Source organism: Anas acuta, chromosome 10 (assembly GCF_963932015.1).
Source record: "Anas acuta chromosome 10, bAnaAcu1.1, whole genome shotgun sequence".
In the NCBI taxonomy this organism is placed as follows: Eukaryota; Metazoa; Chordata; class Aves; order Anseriformes; family Anatidae; genus Anas; species Anas acuta.
The window spans coordinates 19,646,462-19,665,973 of NC_088988.1; the positions used below are offsets into that span (position 1 = coordinate 19,646,462).

General features: G+C 46.1%; 1 protein-coding gene across 1 annotated transcript; it reads left to right on the forward strand.

Moving 5' to 3' along the window:
* Window positions 1-18: 18 nt before the first annotated feature.
* VSTM2B (V-set and transmembrane domain containing 2B) lies at window positions 19-18,716 on the forward strand. The gene is made up of 5 exons (XM_068693410.1): window positions 19-327; window positions 647-831; window positions 1,961-1,990; window positions 2,191-2,599; window positions 18,006-18,716. The coding sequence occupies exons 1-5, from the start codon at window positions 255-257 to the stop codon at window positions 18,092-18,094; spliced, it is 786 nt and encodes a 261-aa protein (XP_068549511.1). The 5' UTR covers window positions 19-254; the 3' UTR covers window positions 18,095-18,716.
* The last annotated feature ends 796 nt before the right edge of the window (window positions 18,717-19,512 follow it).

A 19,512-nucleotide genomic window follows, 5' to 3' on the forward strand; every position in this document is an offset into this window, starting at 1 on the left:
TCTTCGGCGCAGGGCAGCTGAGCCCCTCTCGCCGCCGAGCACGGGACGAGGCGTTACCGCTCGGTTCCCAGGATCGCCGCCTCCAGCCCCGAGCGAGCCTCGGTCGCCGGCCGCGGATTTTCCGTCTGGTCCCCCCCGTCCGGGCGGAGGCTGCCCGGGAGGCTCGGCGGGGAGCCGGGAGCCTGGAGCCGGGCCGCGGCGTGCGATGGATTGAGGCGTGCCCGGCTGCGCCCCGAGCCTGGCCCCTCGATGCGATGGGCAAGCGGGGGCTCCTCGGCACCCTCTGTTACCTGATGGTCAACGCGCCCCTGCTCTTCGGCGTGACCGGTGAGTGGGGGGCTCCCGGGGCCGGCACCGGCGGGGAGCCGGGGCGGGAGGGCGGCGGGGGCGGCGGGCAGCAGTGCCTCCGGCCGGGGGCTTCCCCGGAGGACGGGGGGGGAGAGGGGGTGGGAAGGGAGTTCGGGCCCCCGTCAAACCTCTCCTGCCCGCTGGAGCCGCGGCACCGGCTTGTCACGGTGCAGGGTGCCCGGGCCGCCCGAAAGCGCTCAGCCCCTGGGCTCCGGCAGCTCCCACTCACCGAAGAAGTCTGGTGTTGGCTTTGAACCTCCCGTTAACCAGCCCTCGTCCCTCTGCCTTCCCCTCCCAGGTACCTTTACCGAAGTTCCCAAAGATGTGACTGTTAGGGAGGGAGATGATATTGAGATGCCTTGTGCTTTCCGAGCCAGCGGATCCACCTCGTACTCCTTGGAAATCCAGTGGTGGTACCTTAAAGAACCAGCCAGAGAACTTGCACACGAATTAGCCATCAGCGTCCCCGGCAGCAGGAGCAAGGTAACGCGGTGCTGTGTAGATGTGTCCGTGCAGTGTGTGCACAGGGTGGTCAGGACGGACCCTGCGGTCCCAGAGAGGACAGTGGGTACTGGCAAGCAGGTGGAAGCACTGGGACAGGGAGGTCGGGGCATGTGCCGGGGGGCTTCACCCCAGGAAAAAAAATAATATTAAAAATAGTGCTTTAAGGATCGGAAATAGAAAATGCTAAATGTCCTGCTACAAAATCAGCAACGAAGACTCGAGAGAGACAGTCAAAAGTAGCTGTAGTATGAAATGGGAACGAGGAAAAGAAAGTGCTGCTGTGAGCTCTGCTGGGAATCGCCATGAGAGGTGGGAGAGCCTCTGTCTGCACCCTGATAGAGCAGATAAAGGCATGAGAGAAACACCTCTCTGCCTTCGGATGTTACATACATCGCAGTCTGAATATGCAAACGCACACGGTTTCTTGGGCTCTCATATGCACCTGTGTCTGTACCTGGAGCTTGGCAAGATGCTTCCACGCAGTTGGGTGAAGAAATTAAAATGCACGGAGTTCAATCTCGCGTGTTCTCTCCCCTAGCAAGCCGTCTGGCTGGAGGGCAGGCTCTGCTGCGAGGCACTCGGCACTCAGCTGCCTTTCCCCAGGTGGTGCTGCAGCCCCCAGCCCCGCTGCGGCGATTTGGGGTGCCGACCCTGTAGCGCGGGGCACGGCCCCCCCAGCCCCACAGCAGCCGCCCGCACCAGCTGCCCTCAGCCCTCCGCTCGTTTTTCTGCAGCGCTCGGATAGCGCCACAGAGCAGAGCGTACCGCCGCTGAGCTAATGCGGTGCCGCCTGGCTGGGGAAAGTGTAAGGCACTTGTCAGGCGGGGAAATTAATCGCTCGGATTTAAACGTCTTCTTTAACCTCCTGTAAAGGCCGTGAGTTGCGTTCACAATAGACGATGAAGGGCTGCGCCTGCGGGACGCCGGCCGGCTCCCCGGGAGGCGCATCCCGGGGCTCCGAGGCGCCGCTCGGTGCCGGGGGGCGGCGCGGCTGCAAGGGGCGATCCTCGGGGGCTGTCGGGGCCGTCCCCCGGGCTGTGGGCAGAGGAGCGTCTCGGGGGTGCGCTGCCGGAGCTGCCTCTCATCCTTGTCCTTTCCGTTCCCGCAGGTGGCAAACAAGGACGCGACGAAAATCAGCGTAAGTGCAGCCGGGGCGGGGGGGCGCGCACCCCTCCCGTGCACGTCGGGTTCCCCCCTCCTCCTCCTCCTTCACAGGGAGCTCCTCGCACGACCGGAGCGGGGGGGAGGGGGAGGTTGACCGGGCTCCTCGAGCACCCCTCGGGGGGGCTCCAGCCCGAGGGGCCGGGTGCTGAGCGGCGTCGGGGCACTCTCTTGCAGACGGTGCGCGTCCAGGGCAACGACATCTCGCACCGGCTGCGGCTGTCGGGCGTGCGGCGGCAGGACGAGGGCGTCTACGAGTGCCGCGTGGCGGACTACAGCGCCGACGAGACGCAGGAGCACAAGGCCCAGGCGCTGCTGCGCGTCCTGGCCCGCTTCGCCCCCCCCGACGTGCAGGCGGCCGAGGCGGTGTCGCACATCCAGAGCGGGGCGGCCCCGCGCCGACACGGCCCCGCCGCCAGGGCCACGCCGCCGCCCGGGCCCGGGCCCGGCAAGCGCCCGCCGCCGCCCCCGCCGCCCCCCCCGGCCGACGGGGGGCCCTCCGCCGCCAGCACCGCCGCCACGGCCTCCTCGTCGGCCTCGCCGCCGCCCGGGCAGGCAGCCATCCTCCGGCAGCAGCACGGGTCAGGTAGGGAGCGGCGGGGCCCGGGGGGGAGCGGAGCGGGCGTGAAACGGCCCCCGAGGGCGGGGCGCGGGGGGGGCACAGCCCGGAAAGGCTTCGAGGCGGCTGCAGCGAGCTGGTGCTGCCCGGCTGCGGCCCGGTGCCACGGTGCCGTGCTGGGGGTGCGGGACAGAGCTGGAAAGCTCCTTTTACGCTGCTGACGGCAAGGCGTGGGACGAGGAATGCGGGCTGAAAGCTGCGCTGCACAGGTACTGCCTGCAGCCTGCTGCTGCTCCTGCCGAGGCGGAGCTCGTCGCCACTCCCGTCGAACAAACGCCCTGGGCGAGATGGGCAGCGGGCACACGGCACCCGCTGTGCAGGGAAAGCCCCGAGCTCCCCTCGCTGCTTGGTCTCTTCTGGCACAAATTCATAATCCTCAGGCAGGAATATTCACGCTTCTTCCTGGCACCTCTTCACAGACGGAGCAAATGTTTGCAGGTTTTTGCTCGCAATAAAGGAAAACTGTCACTCGTGGTGTGCTGTGACCTGCTGGTGCTTTAGAGGTGCAGCGTTTTCTCTGGTTATGACCTTTTGTTGTTTGTGAAGAATTTGGTTTGTTTCTCAGGTAGAAGTTTATGTGAAAATTAAGTTTTACTATCTGTTAAGACTGTAAGTTACGTATTCACTGGTAACTAGTGCAAGGCAGAGTGATAATTCCGGAGGTGTAGTTACGGGTGCCTGGGGCACATTAAAAAGTTCTGGTTGCTTTTGCTGAATTCAGTGACCACAACAAATGAACCCAGCGCCACAATACATCTGTGCTTTCCTATTGGAAAGAGCAGCTGTCTCCCTCAGAGCCCAGGGCTGGTGACTGTTTTTGTGTTTCTTCGTTCGTCTCTCTGATAGTGAGTATTCTTGCAGTGTTTTCCATGCGAATGACAGAAGTTTCATTTAGGATTTGCAGTACCGTGCACCCTGCCTGCTGCACCCGGAGCTTACATGGTGCATACAAACTAAAAACGGGATGATGGAAGCTCTGGGCTCAGCTCCATCTCAACAGATGGATGTGAGCGTGTGCCGCCAGGACAGCGTGGCACATATGTCTGTTAGGGCAGGACCCCTGCCCAGAGCATCTAAACTGCTCTGTCCTGTTTTTTTACATGTCTGTGCTTTGGGGATGTGGTACGGCTGCATCATTTCTAGGCTTTATTACATATTGAAAATAAAATATAAGCATTGTGGCCAGCACTGGAGATAATGAAGTGACAATAATCACTGAAAAAGGTGGTGAAATTCAGGAGGGTGTTTTGTGGGGATCTCCAGATGGAGAGTGATGCAAAGAGGGCTGCAGCATGGCTAAAACAAAGCCTCCTGCTGTGACACCGCTTAGTGCTCGCTGGCAGCTGCCAACACTGCCACGCTGTGGCAGCTTCCTTCAGGGACAGCACTGAGGGTGGCGTAGGGAGCACACGACTCTTGTTGATGTTATTTAATTTAGTAAGCTATAAACCAGCAACTGCCATTGTCTCTGTACAAGGGAGGCAACTCCTTTTGTATTTTTGCTACGGTCCTCTGTGAAAATGACATCTTTTTGCACTGAATCAAGAAACCCAAATGACAGGCTTCTGCTTTGGCTTCCTGTAATTTCTGTGTTTGTGGCAGCTGCCTCTAAGTACTTGCAAATAAAGCATCAACCCCAGCATGGCTCAGGAGATTGACAACTGGAAGGCTTGACACTCCAATCTCCAGTTCGGGTGCCTTCTGGTCCAGAGCTCTCTGAGCCTTACTACCAGTGGATGTCTCCCTGGTCGCTTTGGTAAGCGGATTGCTGCTTGCTGCCCCCATCCCCGGTGTGCTTAGACAGGCTGGGCTGGGCACTTAGTTTGAAGCAGAGAGAGATGGCTTGGTATGGAGACAAGAAATGGATTTATCTACCCTAGATGAGAAGTGTTTCTACCTATCCAGAATAAATATGTACTAATGGATAAAATGCCAGTGTGGAAGTTGGTGTGATGAGGAACCACAAGGGTTTTGCCTGCTTTTGTGAGGAAACAGAAGACTTGGATCTCCAGCGCTGTCACTCTGATGGGATAAGTACTAAACTTTCTTCAAAATGTCTTAAAAAAAGTGGCATCATCATGCTTCAGAGTACCCATTTGTATGGTGAAGTGGTGTTCTTTAGAGCTGTTCTAAGTGGTAGTTAATTTTCTCCATAAAGAATTCTGTCTCTTTATAGGAAATATTTTGACTTTTTTTTTTTTCTTTTTTTCTGTTAACTGGAAGCCCTCTTTCAAGTCCTCCCCATCAAGGCAGTGTAGCAGCTGGCTTTCCACAGAGTAGGACCATAAGATCAAACCAGGTGTTTGCTCACATATGGTGTATGAGACTGCAGGACGTGGTCCTGTGTCGGTGTATGGCTTACAGACATGCATCGTGGCATGGTATGTATACCTCAGTAGCATATTTTGAGCACAGTAGCACAGATGCAGATAAGTACTTGCACCAAATCTGTGTGCAACAATTGAATCATTTCATACAATTACTCTCAAACATATTTAGCATTTGTAAGTCTTCATTGTACATGGGGGTATTTCCTCTGTGTAAAAGTAGAAATGGGCTCAAACAATGTGTTTGCTGTCAGTGATTAAGAAACACCCTCATGTAATAATACACTGGAGAGCTCTGCCTAAAAGCTGATGGCATGGCACTAGCTAGTATTTCCTTGATTAATTGCGATCTAATCCTATTTTCATTGCAATAGTTCAATATGCTCAGTGTAGCAAGATAGGGTCTGTATGTGCTGTATTTCAGTAAATGCGATTATAGATCAAATGCTGCTTTCAGATGTGCCTGCAGGGTTCTTGTTGACTTCAGTTGGAGTCCCAGTCATGCATGGACTGTGGAAAAATGTGATTCTTTACATCTTCTTGTTGAACTGAAACATGAATTTATTAGAATAACTGTGTCTGTCATTGAGATGCTTTAAAGAACACTGAGTCCCATCTGACAATCCAGGTCATAAATGGAAAATCCATAGTTTGGGAAAAGTAATCTGAAATCATATTCGGTAAAAAGTTGTGATCAGCATCACAGTGTGTAAGGGAATAGATCTGATGTGACAGACAAACTGCCCAGTGTGCCAGAAGTGTTAGCTGCTCAAATAGGACACTATCGGTAATGTTTAAACTACAGTCTGAAAACTCAGTGCTGTGATCTTATGAGATACAAAAACATTACAGCTCATCTGTCATTAAGGTAGACTAAAGTAGAAACTGAAAATACCTTATTTAGACTGCAAGGAGGTAAAGGTCTGCTGGTAAAGTCATTGTTCTTAATACTGTTAGAGTTCTCCACGTGGCTCTAAAGGAGAAGAAGTGCTTAGCTTTCAAATTCAGTAATTGTGTGCAAATTGAATCTTTACTGTAGGAATAAAAACAGGGTGAGCAAGCAAAGGACCGCATATAGTGCTAGTGTTCTTGGTTTTTACAGGGTAAATGGGAGGAATGGGAGAGGGACTTCCTGTCCCAGGAAGTTCTTAGTCCAAATGAAGGAGAGGATGGACACATGGCAGGAAGAACAATGAGCGAGTTTGTCAAGTGCGTGGTGGTTGTGAAACTAAACACAGAACGTTAATTCTGAATCTCCTAAATCCAAGTTTAGTGCCTTAGTCATGAGCCTAACCTTGTCATCTGATAGCAGAGGTAATAACCAGGATCTTTGCACTGACCTTCGGGGAGGCAGATTGGCTGTATTACGTGCTACCAAATGGTCTCCAAAATGAGTGCCTGTCTATTTGCTTTGGGGCAATTTTTAGTTTAACTTCTGAGCAGAATTGAGATCAGACATTGCAGCTTCCAAATTCCCTTTTATTTGTTTGATGTCTAGCCACAAAGCTCTGAAGTGAGAGCTTTAAATAAAATAAACAAAGATGGGAGTGTGAAACAAGAAACTGTGCTTCATTATGCTTAGAGTGCTCTAGGAAAGACAGAGAAACTCATGTGTTATGCAGAGATGAAGTGTTCACAGCAAGGAACAGAAGTCTTCACTTCATGCCTATCCTCCTTCCCGAAGCCCCTTTTATGTCTGATGCAGAAGGAAGTTTGCTTGTGGGCTGTATGGCCTGAGATGATAAAGCACCAGGTCCCAGTTCTGCAGTCCCTGTGCATGAGCAACTCCCAGTGATGCTTGGAAGAGCAGTGCATGCACAAAGTCGAGCTGTGGCAGTCCACCTTGAGGCAGGAGACCATGCTGGGAGCATCACACCTCCACTGGGGACTGGGAAGCAGCTTTGCTGCTGGTGGTGGCTTTTATTTTTTGGTTGGTTTTGTTTTTGTTTTGAGTTTTAGAGATGGGAACGCAGTTTCTTGATTATGGTGAACTGTGGCTTGTTGGAGGCTGTGGTTGAGTTTGGATTAACTTCTCAGTGAGAGTTTGGGTCGAGGGCTCTTCTGGCTCTGTCAGAATTTGAGTGACTGTGCATGCCAGTCTGAGCAAGAGCCAGTACATCTCATTTGTCTTTGATAGATGAGCTTTTCACAAAATAGCAAGAAAGGGAAGTCTCTATTTTGTTGTACAGCTTAGGCTCCCATCTCTGTAATGTCTGGATCTCCTTCACTCCCCCCATACTTATTATGAGACCATACACAAGCTCCCATACCATAGCTGTTTGTAGTTAAATGCAACCTGGGTCGCATCACATTTTCCTTTACATTAAATAAAGTAGCAAAACACAGAGGCCAGAACTGAATTATCAGGCTGACCTCCTAAATGTCACTGGATAATAAACACACAAAAAGAATTCTCATTAAATACACATCACTAGCACTTCAATATCAAGGCAAATTAGACTCCTTTGGGGACAAGTGAGGTCAAATATCTTCTTTTGTATGTGTGTAATATGGATTAATTCTTGAACTGGACAAAAGCACGAACTGCAGTAGTGTGTCACCTCAATACCTAGGGCAGAAACAAGCTGTGCTAGGGTGTTTCTGTACTGCAGAAATGCAGTTTGAGTAACCTCCTTTGAGTGATTCTAGCTTGTTTCTTGGAGGACAAGACAGACAAAACTGTACCAACCTATTCTATGAAAGCCTGTGTAGTGTCCTTGAAGAAATTTGATTATTAGTTGAACTTCTTTAATATCCTCCAGTTACAGATGAGAGAATACTAAAAACAAACAAACTGAAGCAATGAAAGGAGTGTTGCAAGTTGCTGTAATTGACGTAGTAGCTGTTTATAAAATTGTTTTAGACTTTGGTATGATATTTCTCATTTGTGAGTGAGTAATAGAAATTTGTGTGACGAAGGCTGAGTGCAACCATGTGTCTTTTTGCATGAACGGACAACATGTAGGACAAGAATATACATGTACCATGGTTGGTGGGCTTTTTTTCTGATAGGTTGCAAAATGGAGCCTGAGTTTGAAGTACAAGCTAACAGTCTGTATAATATGCAAGGGAGGCAGAGAATTGTTACGTCTTCACCACCTCTGATGCAGCTTTACTGCTGTATGATCTAACACTTGAACTGTGTTGTGGATTATATGATTTCCATATATTTCAAGTGGCATGCTTAGCAGTCATAGCACTGAGGAACATCGAGGCAATCGTAATGGGACTGGTTTTGAGAAGGATCATGGTGGTCTGTAGTTGAAAAGCAAACATAAAGCAGGAGCTGCCAGGGAATGAACCTCAGGGCAATCCTGTGAAGACGGTGCTTCCACCTGACAAGGCTGTACTGGTAATAAGAGGGGTTTCTTCAGGGTTTTGACTTAGCATTGCTAAAGCAGTGAGAATGCTGGCAGGTTTGCTATGGCTGTTTATTACGTGTATTATTTTTTTTTTAAATTAGATAATGGCAGAGCAATGCCATAAGTCAATAATAAACAGTTCAAATAGGTTTGCATTGGAAAAAATGGGGTTGTCAGTGGAATGGTATTATTTGTCACAGCGGCAGTTAACAACCAACTATTTTATACTGCTAGGCTGTTATCAGTTGGGAGGCAATTTTATTAGCTGGAAAGCGGCACTTTGGCAGAGCAGCAACTGTGCTCTGTGGAGAAGTCAGCATGAGGGCAGCTGGCAGGTCGCTGTGCCCCGGCTGGAGAGCGGCACTGTGCTAGCGGAGCTTGCGTAGGATGCCCAGAGCTGCTGGGGTGGCTGGTCTTACCCTGCGTTTGTACAGCTGTGGCTAGGAAACAGAGCATCCTTCTGGTGCTTGCTAGGAGCAGCAGCTAGCTTTGACACAAGGCAGAGCACAGTCAGTAATTCCTCTGATAGCCATCCTGATCTGTGTCTGTTGTGTTATTGGCTGCTGGTCACGTGTAAAATTCACCCCTTATTTGTACTACTGTGTGCATTTTAAGAGCAGACTTCTAATCTGAATCCCTCTTATGCTGAGGACCTGTAGATTTTACATACAGGAGGGCACTGAGGAATATTCTGTGTCCACAGTTATTCCAGGTAACCCTCTGCTGCCTTAGGCTGTAAAGGTTTGCCTCCCTTAGGTCTAGGGCACAGCAATGTCTTCATTCAGCTACGATCTAGAAAGCAGCAGTCAGTGGAAAGGTTTGGAGGGTCTTTGTGGGTTGTACACAACATGTCCATGTTCGTTTATAGCAAAAAGGTGATCCCTTCCTGACACAAATTACAGGCTCTGCTTTTTTCAGGTACTCTCAATACAGCATTTTTCCTTGTATCATCATGTTTTCTGCTAATGTACTTAGCTCTTTTCTTTAAGTATGGATAAGATGAGGTTATTTTTTGGAGGAAAAAAAAAAAAAGACAAAAACTTAGATAATCTGCACTTCTATCAGTTTAGCTTTAGTAATTCTGATTGGAATAGTAATCACAGCTACACTGGCAGCTTGCTCCTAATCATAATCAGATCAAAAATACTCTAAAAGACAATGAAGTGAGAACTGATGTGTCTGGTTCTTTACTTCTGGGTTGCAAATGTTTACAACATGTATCACATCTGCAGAATGTGAAATCGATGTTTCCATCTAATGTGATTTTTATTGCAAGTTTTTTCTTAAGTGTTGACTTCTGGAACTCTGACCACATTGCTATCCAGCTTGCATGTTTTTTGTGACTTGGCTTTTTAGTTCTCCTGCTTATAATGAAAAAATTGAGAATATGGCCCAGGCTCAGTTCAGAGCTCAGTAGCTGAAACCCTAATCCCAGCATTTTTAATCTCCCTCATGATGTGAGTTACTCGAGCTGTTGGTTTTGCTATTTGTGCACATCAGTATGCTGTGGAATTGCTCACAAAGTAGTACTGAAGAAGGATGTGCAGGGCTGGATGCTCATTTACCACCTAAACTACCACTAATGTAGTTATTTATTTTTCTGTACATTTTAGCTCAAAATTCATTTTTCACCAAATCATATTACAAAAAAATGTGTATCTCTCATTATTCAAGTGTCAAACAGTAAATTAATGGTGCTTGATTTTGTTAAGTTAGTTTTAGATCATAGAGTTGCAGAAAATTCCAGAGTGAAATAAATTCACAGTTGCATGTTTCTGGTCTCTACCATCAGGTATGTGGAGTCTTTACTTGCCGCCGAGCAGAGGTCATCTCACAGATAACAAAGCAGAAATGTTTATGGGAAGGTGCTACAAACGAGAGACCAGCTGCAGTAGAGACTGGCTTATTTAGATTCAGACCAGTATACCATATTTAGGCTGCATAATCCATATGGCATGAAGACTTGTTAAGTATTCAGGACACGTTGCTCTTCTACTCTGATGCTGTGCATAGCAGCGTTTCCTTTTGGAGCTCATTATAAATCAGTGCCGGTGTTTTCCTGAAGCTTTTCCTTAGTTTCTCCAAGAGCAGGTACTAGGAGTGGTCGGGCGGTTCATTTGGCTGGCTCCACGTGAGCCAGCTCAGCGGCTGCTCCGTCAGCGCTCGGGACACCACCTTAGCTCAATAGGCCAGTTTCATGACGGGATTGAGGCTTTCAGTAAGACTGACTGCTCTGGCTGTCTTTGTCTGCCACAGAAGGGAAGACTGCTCCCCATGTTCCACGTCCTTACTTGTAACTTTAATGGGAGATGAGTTTTTACCAGCCTGTTGTAAGAGAATTGTCGTGTTTTCCTGGCAACCTGAAAAGTGTAAGAACTTTTGATAAACGTAGAAGTATTTCTTGCTCTCTGCTTGGTATGCGTTTCCACACATTCATCAAATCAAATCCACTGCTGTAACTATACCCCCCTTTCTGTTTGTTAGTGGCCTTAATGAGGTTTGGTTGAAATGAGCTCTAATGTGATCAGAAATCCACTTCAATAATTACAGCTGCCTTAACAGAGACAAGCCCAACTCCTGTACCGGCTCCTGCCTCCCTCCTATCCCATGGGCGCTCAAGCAGACTGATTTCCAGCAAAACACTGCAGTACTTCAGCAAATCAAAACTGCAGAAGGAATCTTTCTCTCTGCTACACTTTGTATCAGAAGCAAACTTTTCTATCTGCATCATTTCCTTGCATGACTACACACTCCTCTCCTCACAATCTGATTTTTTTATTTTCTCACCTGTCCATAACTGTATGATGTATGTGACCTAGTTTTCACAGAATGCGTTAAAGCAGGGACTTCAGGGTATTCAAGAGGGCTTAAGCATGTCAGTAGATGTGTTCAGGGAGCTGGGAGATGCTGTTTCACAAGGAAACAAGATTCCCCTGGTCTCCGTAGCAGTGCTGTCATGCCTCTCAAAATGCTGTAATTTCCATGCCTTTCCTGCTACCTGTGCTGTAGATTACCACTGAAGCACCAAAGTCCTGTCCTAGATGGGCTTTTTCAGATGTGACATAAAGAACAATCAAAATTTAAGAACCAGGATGCTACATAGAATTGTATTTATTCCTTAAAGAAAGATGCTTATTTTTCTGCCTGTACTGGAAATGGCCGTTGTGCTGCCCTTTGTGCAGTCTCTGTGGAATTACCCAGCCTGTTGTATGTTACCGCCACCTTCATTCACAGGAGTTCGGTCCAGCACATACACAGATACAGGTATGGGCAAACATCAGATCATTTCAGGAGGACTGTACACTCCAAATGAAAATACAAATCTTACTTGAAATATTAAAACCTGTTGGCTTTCCAAAGCTAGGCTTAGCTTTCGGTTACCCTTGCTAGAGGGTATTTTGGCAATTAATTTCTAAGTAGAGGCCTGAACATTGTACTGGGTTTCTTAAAAGGGAAGGCAAACAAAAAGTGTAACTGAAAAGATCTAAAATGATGACAAAATTGTACAATACTACTCGTGTCTTCTGGCTAGTAAAACTGGTTTCTGTTTTCTGAAGATTTTGAGGCTATAGTAATAGTCTCACCCTGGTGATCTACAAGTCTTGATGACTTGGATGAAGGAGGAGAGCAGGACCGCTAGTATTTGCCTGCATCGTTTCATGGAAGTCAGCACGTATTTATTTCTATGCAGTGTTTTTGTTTGTTTGTTTTTTGTTTTTTTTAAGATGAGTTATGGAAAGCTGTTCCAAAATTCAGCCAATCATAAACAAAAATGTGTAGGGGGTAGGAAACTAATTTTGTCATTATGCCCTCTAAGCAGGTTCAGTGGTGAGCACATCCCATCCCATGCAGTTGCCTATAAATATTCAGGAGGTCACCACTGCCAGAATTAGCAGCATCAGGAGGTGCCTAGAGTTTGTCTGGGAGCATGTGCTGAAGTTAGCACGGGCTCTGGATGCACTTCTGCATGCATTGGAGGAGCAGCCCTTGGTGAGCAATAGGAAGGCAAGTTCCGCAGTGTGCGTTAAAAAACACAAAAACCGTAGCATGAGTTGTGCTGCAGGTATCTCAGAGCAGAAGGCCATATGCAGCTTGCAAGATGCAGTTTCAAACTGTGGAGTAATTCTGATGTGGTGTAGCTATTATCTCTGCAGTTCAGTAAGTGTATAGTGACTTTAGTAATGGTGTCTTTTTAATTAAAAACTTCTAAGAAGCTCTTAGATCTGAAGTTTGGTGAAGTGCTCCAAATTTATGTCAGTGAGAGAATTTGTTTTATATAAGAGGTAATTTGCCTGTAATGATCCGTGACCAATAACCCATACAAAACCTTATTTTTTCCCGAGATACAATAGTAGGAGTAGTTTCTCCAAGAATATCTCTCGCACAGTCTAAAGTTTCTGGACTGAGAGAATAAATCAATCTGTATGGTCAGTTTGGTCGCTGACCTCTTAATGAAATGCCAGGTTTGAGAGTTTTTATTGAACATTAGTCTGTAAGGAAATAGGCTGAGGCTCACAGTGTCACTGCATAAAAGCCAGTACAGAGAAATGGGTTAGTGATGCTGCCAGGTGGGGGTCTCAGTTCCATCTGAAAGACATAGTCAAATTTTAGGCATTACATCGTTGTTCAAGGAAAATAAACTATTGGGATCTTTTGGCTTTTTACTACAACTGTCCCAGCATCTTGCTACCATCACAGAGAGGAACACCAAGTGACTGTTCATATTCCTTCTAGGAAGAAGAATAGGAAATGGCTGGAAACTGTGTTTTAGCCATTGGTTAAATATAGCTGGTAGAATAATCATCCCATTTTTAACATGTGTCACAAGTCAGTTGGTTAATTAATGGTTGTTTTCAATTGGATGAACTGCTTTAAGTCCAAGTTTGATGAATGCTTGCACAAAACAAATTATTAAATAGAAAACTACAGTAAAACATTATTATGTTGTAAATCCAGAAGAAGGATGAGTGATGCCAAAGAGCAATTCACCATACACGAACAGAACAATTTGTTATTGTTCTACTTAGTGCTAGACTCTCACTTTAAGCCATGTGCATATAAATAATTTAACAACAAAAATGTAAATCTGTGTAGTGGTGAGTAAGCTAACAGAAAAAAAAAAATCAAATGAATATTCAGAACATAAACCAAATAATTTCTTTTAAGTGCTTGTACTTTCCAAGTAACTGTGTATTCCTGATTTAAAGTCTCTGGATAGTAGCGCTCTGTTCTCAAATCTGGGTCAGATCTCAGGTCCAGACCCTGGTGATCAAGACCACATTCTATATATTTTCATCTGCAAATGTAGCAATGACAAGTTTTCAACTATTGCAGAAAAAGCAGAATTCAGGTAACTTAAGTCCAGCATGTTTATAAACAGTACTAGCTATAATGAAAATGGTTCAGGTTAACTAAGCAGGGAGAAATTAATAGACATTGTTTACCCTCGGCTTTTGTTAAGAGGGAAGAGAATTGTACTGTTGTGTGCATCTGCTTCTACTGCTTGAATGTATTAGAGCAGAATTTTCCCCATACCAAATTGGTATGGGGAAAAAAAGAAGAAACTTGTATTTGGTGTTTAGTAAGAATAACTGCTTTAAAATAATTTTTAAAAATACATTTTACATTTATTTAACTACTAAGAGACTTTAGCAGACTTTGAACTGAATTCTGCTGCCACATTCAGAAGATGGAGAATGTAAGTTAAAAATAACAGCAATTTTTGCAAAGAGAAAATTAAAAAAATAGATTGCATGAATTCACAGTCCTGGATCGAGATCTAAACTGAACTGGTACATAAAGTTAGAGTCAGAATGATTTGGGGCAGCAGACACACAGTGATGTGACTAATACTGCTTTCCATCCAAAATACAGGCAATCCTAACCTGGTGTTCTTGCAGCCCTTCAGCATGGTGGTGGTAAGAGCACTCGAGCTGCAAGAGCTCATTGCTCCGGGTCCAGTTCCTTACAGTGTTTCCAGGGGAATTCCCCCCTTACAGAAGTGCAACATTTCCTCCAACTGGATTTGTGATTGAAAGAGCAAGTTGAGCTTTGGCATGGAAAAATAGGTCCTTGTGACATTTAGGATTGGGCATAACAAATAGCCAAGGCCAGATCTTCGCTGCAGTGGTGGGCAGGTGTGGAAGTGGAAGAAATTCAGCACCTGCGAGTTGTGTGCAGCTGCCAGGAGCCTTGGCTGCTTGCAGTCCCTGGGCATAGCAGGGTGGCACATGGGGACCAACCTGGGCTGGCATTCTTGCAGCTGTGCCACGTCCCAGAAGCGAGAAAAGCCATCTGACAGCTTGGAAATGAGGATGTGGTGACTGCAAGTATGGGTCTGTTGTGTCAGTGACTGCAGTTTGTGAATAAGCAGTTTGTCTTCAGATATCATGTAGCGTGTCAGGCTTAAAGACAGAAGATGGGGGTTCTTCAGCCTTTCCAGTCAGCAAACCATTTTCTCTCTGTGCTGTAGGTAAATTTTAGGGTTTTATCCTTGCTAAAATTGTAGAATATTTGTAAATCTGATGTATATTTTTGAGGAAAAAGAATGAAACTAAATGGTAGCCTCATTCATGTACCTATAAACAAATGCATGCTGTTTGGAGCCATATAGGTACCTTAAAGGAGGCTATAGGTACATTAAAGGAGGTCATAGGTACCTTAAAGGAGGCTGTAGCAAGGTGGGGGTTGGTCTATTCTCCCACGTGCCTGGTGACAGGACGAGGGGGAATGGGCTAAACTTGCACTGGGGAGGTTTAGGTTGGATCTTAGGAAGAACTTTACCGAGAGGATTGTGAGGCATTGGAACGGGCTGCCCAGGAAGTGGTGGAGTCACCATCCCTGGAGGTCTTTAAAAGACGTTTAGATGTAGAGCTTAGGGATATGGTTTAGTGGGGACTGTTAGTGTTAGATCAGAGGATGGACTAGGTGATCTTGGAGGTCTCTTCCAATCTAGACAATTCTGTGATTCCGTGATATCCACGTGCAGCAGGGAACCAATGATCTGAACTGTGCTTGTGCTAGCGGTTATGGCCGGTGAGGCTGAGTGTCCTTGGATCTGGCTCAATCCTGAGAGCTTAGAGCCCTCTCAGAAGACTGTGCTGACAGGCCCACACGCCATGCGAAACACCAGGCTGCAGTCAGTGGCATCAGGACAGTTCTTTGCCCTGGGAATGTGATAGTAGACGGCCAGTTTGTTGGGTCTGGTGTTCTGTGCTGGCAATAGGGTGACATCCTGAAGCACAGAGGTGGTGTGCAAGGGTCAGCTGGGTCCATGAGGTTAGGTGGGCACCACCGCACTTCAGCTGGGTGCTCTGCTCTCCATGTGCTCCTGAGACAGACGTTCTGCCTGCTAAAGCCCTTGAGCTGCGTGCAGCCTGTGGCAGGTCGGAAGCCTGAGATGAAGCATTTCAGTGTTGCATACATGAAGAGGTATTTAAAAAATAAAATATTGCAAAGACTCCTGATGTTTCTGAAGAGCTCAGAGATTTCCAAAGAGGTTTGTTACTCATTTCTCAGCTTCTGCTCTTCAACAGACATTTTGTTTACAGAAAGGGGAGATGTGAGAAGCGTTGGGAAGGCTCACACCCGTTCGTGGCAGCCTCAGTCACTGCAGCAGTGGTCAGAGTACTGCAAGGGTCTTCTGCCTTCACTCTCAGTGCAGCAGGGGACCTGCTTACCCTGCCCATGGGTCTCTGGGGGTGCAGCCTCTTTGCTCTCAGCTCTGTGGGGCTTGGGACTAGATCCTGGGGCGATGAAGGCAAATCCGAGTTTGTGAGCCCCAGCATTGCTGCCTCTGAGCAGCAAGGAGGTTTTGGGGCTGGTGACAGCCTGTCCCTTGTGCTGCCCAGGACTGTGAGTTTTTGTAGCTGTTGTACTCTTTCTGGTATGCTGCTCTTTGTCTTTTTTGAAAAAAAAAAAAAAATAACCTATTGCTGCTTTAATGACCTGAGTTTGATTGTGTTTGTTAATGGTTTTCAGCTTTAAGATGAACACAGAATTTTTCTTTTTAATAACCTGCTGTTGCTAAGTGGGCAGCCCTTTGCCACGTGTGTCTGCATGCAAGGATTTAATTAAAACCTTAATAACTAAATAATCTCCACATAGTCTAGGCGTCTATGAGATAGTGCACTATGGGGACATTTCTTGAGTTTCTCAGTTGTGCACAACATTACCATGAACTGTTTTTTGATATTGGATAATAATACTCTAGCTTTGCAGGTGAGGCATATATAGATTATGAGGCAGCCTGAACAGGGAGCCCCAGAGCAATGGTGTACTCAGGAACTTTTTGAGGTATTTCCTTTGATCATGGCACAGCTGAGAGACTTGCATCTCCTGGAGACCAAGACAAAAGTATTTGCATTAGGGTGCCTGAAGTGAATTTCCTAAATAGAAGTGGCCTCATTCCTTTTTCAAGGATACTGAACACTTTTTATTATTTTTTTTTTAACTTTAACGCTTTGAGAAGTGGTTCTGACAGTGGTTCTGGGTAGCTGTCAGTACATTGGGTGTTGATCACTTCTGCTGGCAGCACTGATGGAGCTCTGCCCAGCTGCCTCTGTGCATGACAGCTGCAGCTGAGGCTCTGGTCGGGCTCCTGCTTTCACACTCACTGGTGGAAATGTCCCGAGGCCACATCAGTCACGGGTGTGCAGCCCTGCCTGTTGTCATGTTACAGTGTCGGTGACGACGAGCGTGCTAGTGCCTGTTGCAGGTTTGGAAAGGTGTTGCTGGTTGGCACTTGGGGCCCAAGTGACTGCTTCTGTGGGCCAACCTGGGCTCTTTGGTGTGGGCTCAGCAGGGTTTGGGAGTGAAAGGTGGTGACCTCTGGTCCTGCTGCACTGCCATGCCAGGATGGCAGAACTTCTCCATGGGAAGAGGCTGTTCTTGCCCCTTGGGGACCTATGTTAGAGATCAGGCAGCCCTGGTGCCTCACAGTGCCTCAGAGCTGTGCACCTCAACCCAATGGCCTGCACCAGGGAGAGGGAGTAGGCCATGGCACACAGTAAATACCTCTCTTTCTGCCACAGCTAACAATAATAATTTAAAATTAAAAAAAAATATATATATGAGCAAGTACCTTACTTTAAGCAGCTGTGGGGCACGGACGGGAGCAATCTTGCCGTTCCGGTGAGATGACTGTAACAGATGTTTCACGTACCACCTCTGTTTTTCTATAGCTCCTGTGCACACTTTTAATTTAAAATCCTGCTCTTTCCTATAAAAGGTAAAGAAGATGTCAAGGTCCTGCTGTTCCCATTCCAAATGAAATGGGTTCATGTCCCGTTAATCAAGGAGTACAGCCACGGCATTTGTCAGTTCCCTTTAAAAGATGGGTGGCTGATACCTGTCATTTCTCAAGAAACTCTATACCAGATTAAGTTGTATTTATAGAAATCTCGATTGCTGGTGACTTGGCTGCAGCCAAGTTTAGGCGTACCATTAGTGATCCATAATGAGATGACCTAAGTGGAGTTAGACTTGGGAGGGGGAAGTGAAAGCTATCTGAGTTGGATAGCTTGAGGATGCTGTTTTACTATTAAAATTAAGCTTCTGACCCCTGGCTCTGATGTGATAAAAATAAATCTTCCTGTATTTCTCTTCTGCGTTTAATCTTCTATATTGGAACAGAGGAGGAAAAAAAAAAAACACCTCTTCCTCTCCCTTTTCTTTCTTTTCTAGGTACAGGACCTATTTATGCTACGGACCCACTCCTATATGTGTTCCTGTTAATACTGCATAAGCTTGTACATTTATTAGTAAACCACTGATGGACTACTTCCTCCACTACTCCTCAGCCAAACAAAAAGGAACCTATTTAAAAACAGGACAAATCCATGGCAAAACAATACCTACAGTTTTAAGGATGGACAGAAAGAGACTGAAAGAAGCATGATAAATTCTACATGGGGGGAAAAACGTATTTTTGGGGATGTCACAGAAAGTAAACCACATAAAATATTGCATCTAGTTTCCAGACTCTATGGTATAAAGCCCTGCTCTGTGCATGGCACCTATGATTTCTCTATTTTAATGTAATATTTTTTCTTTTCTGAACCTTTCCTCTGACTCTTCATTTTGCACGAACTGTTGAGCAGTTATCTTTATGACAATATGTAAAGATGTTGGGTCAAAACCCTTCCTAAGAAAGGAAATATTTTTAGTAGATTGTGTTTAGTTTTGTTTTTTTTTTTGGATTTCCCTTTTTTTTTTTAATTAAATTATTTCTTTTGGAGACATTTTAATTAAAAAGGTACATCTTACCATAATTAATATTCACTGTCAATAATATTTATTTTTAAATGAAGATTGGAAACAAGGTAAGACATTTGTTTATAAAAACTGTATTGTATATTGCTGAATAACAGTTGAATAAAAAGATTTTGAAATAAAGTTTTTACAGATGTGTGTGACTTTCTCTGTGTCTTGAAGCTCTCCGAGGATTCCCTAACTCATCACAGGACAGAAAATTGAAAAAAATGATGTTTCACGGGCAAACTAAAATTGAAATCGGTTATGTAACACACATAACCATGTATCACCAAACCCCTTACTGGAATGTGTTGACAGCTGGTCGCAGAGCATAGCTGCGTGTTCCTGTGCTGGTACCAGTTATCTCTGGGCAGTGAATGCAGGAGCTGGTTGGTGTAACAGCGTGAAGCTTCCAAGGTAAGCTTTTCTTCAAGCCTCTTTGAAAAAATATGCATTATCCTAGAACACTGCATTATTCTGACTTGGTTCCAGTATTTAAAATATATTCATATTTTTAAAGTTACATAATTGTCACTTGTTTTTTAGCAAGTGAGCTTTCCTCTAATAAAGCAAAGGGCTTCTCTACAGAGGTTCTGTTACTGTGTCTCTTCAAAAATGTGTGTTGTTTTTTGATATTTTTTTAATGAGGTAACAGGATGACTTGGCAAAGAAACACAACTTTCTTTACCTGAATTTAGTGAAGCACTTTGAAATTGCCTCTGTCTGACTGTGGTTCTTATCCTGTCATTTACGTAGCGTTTTAGAAAGGACCTTAATTGTGGAAGTGGTACAGCTGCAGCACCAGCAGGACTCTGTCTGCAGAAGCTATGGAGCAAAAGCAGCTTGCCTCACCTCGTACCTGAGTCCTCTTCTAGAAGGAGGGTAGGAAAGGGTTTTCAGTTTCTCAGATGGTCAGAATTGGCTTTTTCTAGTACTG